At 60.2% G+C, this 8183-nt stretch overlaps 2 protein-coding genes across 2 annotated transcripts; both read left to right on the top strand.

Annotated features, from left to right (window-relative positions):
- Nucleotides 1-619: 619 nt before the first annotated feature.
- Nucleotides 620-2231, top strand: BXZ73DRAFT_81477 (uncharacterized protein; the record flags this gene model as incomplete). Its single annotated transcript, XM_048023511.1, has 4 exons — nucleotides 620-819; nucleotides 843-1060; nucleotides 1262-1980; nucleotides 2043-2231. 4 exons carry the CDS (start codon nucleotides 620-622, stop codon nucleotides 2229-2231), a joined length of 1326 nt encoding a protein of 441 aa, XP_047872795.1.
- A 1935-nt stretch (nucleotides 2232-4166) lies between these two features.
- BXZ73DRAFT_92699 (heterokaryon incompatibility protein-domain-containing protein) lies at nucleotides 4167-5118 on the top strand (the record flags this gene model as incomplete). Its single annotated transcript, XM_048026454.1, has 3 exons — nucleotides 4167-4304; nucleotides 4361-4832; nucleotides 4862-5118. 3 exons carry the CDS (start codon nucleotides 4167-4169, stop codon nucleotides 5116-5118), a joined length of 867 nt encoding a protein of 288 aa, XP_047872794.1.
- Nucleotides 5119-8183: the final 3065 nt, after the last annotated feature.

Raw genomic sequence — 8183 nt, 5'->3', positions numbered from 1 at the left:
TTGGCGGTGCTGTTGTGTGGAAGTGCAGCTGTGAATTCCAAATGCCAGTCCTGAAGACCAGCAAAAAGGGAAAAAGTGCGCAGAGAAAGGTGTAAAAAGTGAAAGTTCGAAGATGGCAGTCGCCATCAGAGTTGCGTTGGAACAACAAGCTGATCAAACATCCTCTGATTGAGCGAAGATCTGGTCTTATCTTATCTTTCTCGCCCGGCCGGTCAAATTTGGGCCTGGCCGTTCCAGCGCACAACGCCGTCGGCTTGTTCCGCTCATGTCCGCTACGTCCGCTCGGATCGCTTCTGTGCACGCGCGCCGCAAGGTTGGAAGCGGCTCCGTGCACAAGGCGCGCTTTCCGGACGACGACTGGGCTTGGTGGGGGCCTGGGGGAAAGTTCGCTGTGGGGGAACGAAGGTGGATCCAGTCCCCTTGTCGACTGACCCAGTGGCTGACCGTCATCCGAAAATAGGCTGCCATCCATAAAACGAGGGCCGTGACGTCAGAGGACTCGTTTGAGCGCGACAACGCGCGCTAGCAGAACGCCGATTGCTTTTGCCCTCCCTCAAAACCGTCCGCCCCGGCTGCTGCTGCCACCCTTTTCCTCCCCGCCCCCACCGTTCCCGCCGCCATGGTCGGCTTCCTCAAGGCCGACGCCATCCCCTACCGCCCCCTCCTCTCGTCCCCCCGCTCCCTCTCCTCCAAGTTCTTCGCCTTCCTCGCCCTCGTCTCCCTCCTTTACATCGCCCACGTCGCCCTCCCCTCCTTCTCCCTCTCCCTCGCCCGCCGCCCCCGCAACACCTGCCCCCCGCGCGCATGGGCCGCAGGCCAGTGGGTGCCCAAGCCCCCACCAGACCCGAAGACGCGTACGAGTTCCTCGGCCTCCAGGGCTGCGCCAGCTCGCGCGAGGTCTACTGGCACATGGGCGCCGACGCCGAGCGTCTCTACGACCGCTTCCCGGGCGTCGCTTCCTGGAAGTGGCGGCCGTCGTCCGAGTGCGACATCGAAGAGCTCGAGACCGCCCGGCTCCTCAAGGACCTCGTCGAGCACGGCGGCTGGTTCTTGGTCGGAGGTGAGCATCCCCTGTTCGCGACCTACCCCGAACCTACGCCCGCACATTGTCCGCTGCACAAAACGAGAACCCCCCGCTTCGATCCCGTCGCTGCTCGATCCCGTCAGAGCCCCTCATAACTGTCGCTTGCGCTCGCCACCACCGATCTCGCCCAGCCCCGCTCTCATTCAGCGACGCTCACCCCGGATTCTTGTTTGCCAGATTCCGTCACGGAGAATCACTTTTTCTCCCTCTCGTGCATCCTATACCCCCATGTGCGCGCCACCCCAGATTGGACCCGTGGCGGATTCGACCGCGCCTGGCCCCAGAACCTGTACCTCAATCCGGCTTCGCCTCTGCTCCAGTACATCAACTTCCCGCCCGGCTTCGACATCGAGACCACCCCGCTCGTGACCTTCCGCCGGATTGACTTGCTCTACGAGACCGCGCAGCTCGACCAGATTTACCACCGGCTCCACCCACACTCAAAATACGCGCCGAACGGAGAGAGCATCTTCAGCGACGAGCCGAACTGGAACGTCGCCCCGGAGGAGTACCTCAAGCTCTTCACCCAGCCGCTCCCGCACGGCAACTACGCGACGATGGTCGTCAGCACCGGTGGGCACTGGACGACGACGATGCTCGCCGGCCTCAAAGACGAGAGCCTGTTCCACGACGGCATCGAGAACGTGGTGAGCTTCTTCAAGGAGGCGATGGACGTGTGGGCGGACGAGGTGCAGATCCGTCTGCTCGACGCGGCTGCCACGGAGCGCCAGCACGGGGACCGGCGCCGTCGCGCGCCGCGCCAGGTGGTCGTCCGCGCGTACCTCCCCGGTCACGAAGACTGCCACAACCACCGTGCGCCGATTAAGGAGTACGAGCACGGGCCGAACGGGTGGTACAACTGGAACCAGATCAGCGACTTCAACGCCGCGTTCGAGGTGCGTCTCGTCTCTGCCTGTTGACCGCCCCCGACGTTTGCTCATCCGCGCTCGCGCCGCAGTCGGTGCTCTCGTCGGGCGGGTACCCGGACCTGCACTTCCTGCCCATCGACCGCCACGCGCTCCTCCGGCCCGACGCGCACGCGGCGAGCGACTGCCTGCACTTCATGACCGGCGCCGGCGTCCTCGAGGGCTGGACGCACTACATCTGGCACTACGTCACCCGCGAGCTTCCCGGCCGCATCCGGTAAACTGCGCTCATCTGGCTGACGCCCGCGCTCCGGTGACTGCGCTGGGTCCGCAGCGCGCGCGAAGGGATCGGTCACACGCTACGTCATGCTCCTGCTCTGCTCACTAACTCCACGTGCACATCCACTATCATCGTTATCAACGCCTCGCTCCGCCTCTCCCCGCACTGCTCTCACTCTACCTCGAACATCTCCATCTCTGCCCATCCACGCGCTCATCGCACACAGCCCCATCCCGTACACCGTCATTCGCCTATCACGGACCACGCCCTCTGCCCACTGCACTCGCTGCCCAGCCACACCCTCGACATCTTTATGCTATATCGCCGAGCGACTCGTCCACATCACACGTCCGCACGTAATCATCCCACAGCTGCAACTAGCTCATGTATTATTGCTCAAATTATCCTACTCCTGTTTCGCGTCGCGATAGAACGCGGGTGGGCTGGTTCTTAGTTCCTGTCGAAGTGTCGATGACCGCTGTTCCGTTCTGTCAAGTTCGTCGATGCACTCTGTGGACGCAGATGCGCAGTATCCCCGATCCATGTGTGCAGCGCTTACATTCACAGGCTGGTATGGATCAGCCGACATCGCACATGAAATCCCGGGCGTCGAAGGCAGCCTATAGTCTTTTCGCTGGATAAACTTTCGTGTGTAGCGAAGGACGAAACCCAGAAGTAGATTGCGTTGTACTATACCTGCATCTGAGATAAGATAAGATACATCTGTCGCAGTGAAACGGTCGCATCAACATCGATTGAGCTTTCAATGCACCAGCACTCACGAGCTCACAGTACTCGGCCCCGGCCTGCTCGTCGCGCGCAGCGCACAACACCGGCAACAGCGGAACATGCTCAGCATGCCAGCCTTCTCCTCCATGTCCTAAATCCCGGCGACCAAGGAGCCTCGAGACATCGCCGTCCTTCGACCTCGCGCCGACTAACACCGACAAACCTCATCGGGCGGTGATGCGGGGGGAATGGAAGCCGGAGCGGTGGCTCGCGCCGCTGTCGCACGCGGGGCGTGGAGGTCCGACGAGGAGGCGCGTCTGCTGGGCATCTACGCCAACCTCGGCGTGAGCGCTCGGCGCCAGCCGTGTTGCCGTTCGTGGAGGGATCGAACGCAAGTGCGGCGGGGCAAGTGGGGGAATGCGGCTAGCAGCTGGCACAGGCAGAAAATCCGGCGACACGGGCAGTGCGGCGGCCAGCCGCAGCAGAGATTAGAGAATCTTATCACCAGTGGGACTTCCAAGTCACCTAGTATAGCGTTCTGACAGCCATCGGCACGGCGTGCTCACAGTACTCGCTCGAAACGACGCGTCCCTGGGAGATGTGTTGGGAGAGGAGGAAGAGAGGGACGGAGAGCACTCCGCGCACCACGAGTCGGGCTCAACGTGGTGGATGTCCGAACAAGTCGGAGCAGGGGTCGGGGGATGACCAAATCGGGACGCGGTGCACCGCCCACTATGTTCGGGCACCGGCTGCGGCGGAACGGGCTGTGCGTCCTCTCGTCCTCCCATGCCTGATATCGGCCACCCTCAGCATCAGGATATGGCTCACAAGATTCAGCGCACAGGTTGAGCCCGAGCAGTGCGCTAGCTTCCATGCCCCGATATCGGAAGAACGTGCGAGGCTGCGAGAAAGCTGTCCCGGTGTGGACGTGGAGGCTGTCGCCCGAAGCTGTTGCCATGGCTGACAGCGTTGCACGATGCCCTCTGCGCATGTCCGCCCTCCACGGGGGCGGGATCGGCGAACACCGACGCGTAGATATCCGGGTGGCATCGGTGGTTGCTCAAAGCTCTCTCTCAAGGAACATAGGTATATGAGCCGTAGAGAGCTGAATATTCGTCGCATCACCCCACCCCCCAACGTTCAATCTCTCTCTCGGTGAGCACCGAAAATACTCCGTTCTTTCTGTACTGACCATTCATCAGCCCATATGCGCCTGCTTCACACACAAACCGGTCAACTGTGTTCTTTCGATGGTCCTTCTATTCCTCCATACGCCATCCTCTCCCACGTGTGGTCTAGGCCAGGCGATCCCGGCCACGTGTCTGAGCAATCCTATCAAGACATCGTCGAAGTCGAGCAATCTCGCCCGGAACGCTCCATCCTCCCTTCCTCAGCCCCAAGATCCAGGCCTCGTGCGCCATAACCAATCGCCACGGATACGAGTACCTCTGGATCGACACGTGCTGTATCAACAAATCCAGCAGTGCCGAGCTCTCCGAGTCTATCAACTCCATGTTCACGTGGTACGCCCGGTCCCGCCTGTGCTACGCCTATCTCGCCGACGTCGACGACAACGATCGCCCGGATCTCCCTCAGTCTCAGTTTCGCCGCAGTCGATGGTTCACGCGCGCGTGGACATTGCAAGAGCTCATCGCTCCCTCCAACGTCGTCTTCCTCTCGAAGAACTGGAATGTCATCGGATCAAAGTCAAGCCTCGCACACACGATCAAGGATATCACCAACATCGACGTCGACGTCCTCACTGGGCGCCGGACGCTCCGCGAGGTCTGTGTTGCGCAGCGGATGTCGTGGGCATCGCGTCGAGAGGCGAGCAAGGTGGAGGACGAAGCTTACAGTCTGCTCGGGATCTTCGGTGTCCATCTCCGTCTCAACTACGGGAAGGACGAAACTCCTTCTCGCGGCTACAAGAGGCGATCCTCAAACACATCCCCGATCAGAGCCTCTTCGCGTGGGGTCCACGCCATCATCTCAGGTCCCTCACCGGCGACACCTCGTCCCAGATCTCCAGATCTGAGAGCGGCACGCATGAGTCCTGCCTCTTTGCCACGTCTCCCCGCGACTTCTCCGCCTCCTTCGATCTGTGCATCATCCTCCCAAAGTCTTCTCCTGTCGGTTGGAATCTCCATTCTTCATCCTGAAGCACACATCAGCGCGTATGGGATCCGTATGTCACTTCCGATCGTTCGGATCCGGGCTACCAGTTCGCTCTTCTGGCATGCGAGGACGGCGCGGGAAATTTAGTGGGCTAGTCCTGCGCGAGCCTCAAGTGCAGGAAGCAGATGTCGCGTGGCCGTTGGCACCATGTTTTGCCCTCCACGTTCCGGACGGGCTGACGCAGGATTGGAAGCGCCTTCAAGACGACAGTACCTTCGAGTTGTATCGCTCAGCCCGAAGGTCGCGCCGATCCCCCGTCAAGAGGACGTTTACATCCGCTACGAGCTCTCCCCCGGTGCGACCGCGGGTCGGGATAGTCCTGAGCTCGCACCAGCGTTCTGCCCTGTCAAATATCTCCCCCTTGTCGTCAAGGTCGATGCATGGTGCTCCGACGTCCTCAAGACGCAGGGATACGCCGTCACCTCCCACTCGTCTCCTCGTTCGTCCCCCCAGCTATCCACATCCTCCTTTCACGGGTTGGAGATCCATCGATGACCACGATACTCGTCGGTCCTTGCACGCTCTGTACATCGGGTGCAATCTCAGTCCGCTTTTCAAGTTCACGACCTGCCCACCGAAACATGTCCAGCCCTCTTCCGGACAAGAGCGAAGCTTCAACTTGCCTAGATGCCCACATCGGCTCGGAGGCTTGGTCTACAACCGCTGGCGGCACCCTGTCCCGCGCGTTTCCTCTCGATCGAATGTCCCGGCTCCGGCTTTCCCTCCGCCGCGCAGATGTCAGCCCCAATACCTTGACCCTCCTCGCCCAGATCGAGATCTCGCGCAACAGCACTGACGAGCGATCCGAGCGCCGGTCGCGTTCCCTTTGTCTCTCCTTAGCCCCTCCTCTTCACACATTCTGGAGCGTTCGACGTCTTCGCGCGGACGGTCCGCAGACCCATCGTCCAGCGCGCTGCATTTCCACGCCCTCCGCCTGTGACATCTCCCACGACCGCTCGGCAGCACGCTCCGCGACGGCCTCGCAGCACGGACGCCATTCCCCGGCACAGCACGCACGACGAGTCGATCAGCGTAACGACGTGCCCGCCGTCTCCGTCCGGCGCAGGAGACCCAGACGGTGAGTCGCATCGCAGCGTTCCTCCGTGTCACGACTGACTCTGGGTTATCCTCCTGCAGACCGCTCCCCCGAAGATCTCGGCGCGCTCGCCACGCCCACGAACGCACTTTCTCTTCATCAGGCCGTGGAGTCGCTCGCGACGCTAGACTATGCGGTCGCCCATTCTGAGCCGTCCGGCGGGTTGCCCGCGCCGGCCTTTCTCCGACCCAAGGCCTCCGTGGAGTCTCTGGCGCAGTCTTCCGAGGACGGCTCGGAGTCGGACTCGTCCGACTCTCGCGGACCCGTCTCGCATGGTGCAAAGCCTCAGCACCACTGGCTCCTGCTTCGGTCGAAGCCGGACGCCCGTGCCGTCACGATCGTACTTCAGTGCCTCTTGCTCGTGTTTATTCTGCTCGTGGCGCGTTTCATGTAATAGCTTACTTATTCTCGTCAGCCGGTCATAAGTACTTATGTCGGGATATCCCGCAGGAAGGGCCCCCGTGTTACAAGTTTAGTGCTCAGAATTAAATGCTCGTGTTCGACCCACTCCCCTCCGAGTCGTAAAGAGTCGAGACTAGATGGAAATTTCCGGCCCGTGCACGCTATAGCCTCGTCCCGTTCGTCGAGCGCATCTGCTGCCGCGTTTTCCCGGTGTTCACGCCAAGGTCAGCCCCCGATGGCAGCGGGACAACGTTTCTGTGACCACCGCTCGAGCTATGTTGTTTCTCAAGAAGGCTAGTAAGGAACCCCATACACTCCAACTAAGTGACAAGCTCGTACTTACTATTGAGTCGATGAAGATAATATGCAGCTAGTTACCCGTGTCACTATGGACACTCGCTCGTAGCGATGTCCCGCTTCTGTCGCGCAGTACTCAAGCGCTAAACTACACGCTAATCGGATCGTTTGGAGCGCTTTTCCTCAGGGGCGAACCTACTGTATGTATTGAGGTACAAACTTTGGTGACGCTGGGGGGGGGCGAGATTGACTGCCAAGTATACTTACCTCATGTACTTGCCCTACTTTGTTTATTCATCCTGGCCCCCGGAGGGTCGTCAGTTGTCACGCCATTCTCCGTCTTGTAAATTACAGTACTTATGGGCTTCGTCCTCGTGGGCGATAAATAGGAAGCAAACAAACATACAAACAAGTCCGGGAATAACCATAATCGTCAGAGCCCGAGCCGCCCGTGCCGGCTCAACCCGATAGTGCCCGTCCGATCTCGGTCTTGGCAGCACGGGCTGAAACTCATGGATCTGCATGATCGGGCACACGTACGTACGTATACGTAACCACGCAGTGTGCAGTCTCCCGTAGAGCGTCCCGCATGACCAAACGCTCGGTAGGCAGCCGCAGCGTTAGGCGCTCATCAGCCCGTGGCCCGGGCGCTCTCACGTATTGTTCGTGGTACTCTCCTTTGGCCCGTGCAAGTGAGGTAGGGGGACAAGTGAGGGAAACTGGAGGAGGAGCAGGAGGAAGTTGGTGGATTCAGCTCAACTAGCAGCGCGTCCACAACGCCGGAAGCGCCAAGCAGGAAACGCACCGGTAACGGCGGAACTGGGCGCATCCGCTCACGCGCGCATGCATGTACACGGAGCTCGAATCGTTCCACACTCGACAGCAGGTGAAGACGCGCGTACTGCGTAATTCAGCAGATAAAGGGGCTTATGGCCCTGCTTGGCAGGTTTTCGGAGTTTCAAATTGAAACACAGTTTGAGGGCTGATCTTGAAGTACTTGCTGAACGTGAACGGAGTCCGAAAGTTCTTATGGATGCATTTCGAGACCCCCGACATCTGTCCAGCGCCCACTTCATATGCTACGTCGTAGCTCATGGGATTTGATGGTACGGCTCCTTTTGTTCTGATGAAGTCATCGTCGAGCTACCCACTCTTGCAGGATGTTCATGAACTATCCTCTGCCACACCACTAACCGCCGCCTGTCGCCAGCCGTCGGAGCTACCCACTCTTACAGAATGTTTAGGAACCGTCCC

Source organism: Epithele typhae (genome assembly GCF_022376455.1).
Source record: "Epithele typhae strain CBS 203.58 chromosome Unknown BXZ73scaffold_81, whole genome shotgun sequence".
Lineage (NCBI taxonomy): Eukaryota > Fungi > Basidiomycota > Agaricomycetes > Polyporales > Epitheliaceae > Epithele > Epithele typhae.
This window is presented reverse-complemented; position numbering and strand designations above follow the sequence as displayed.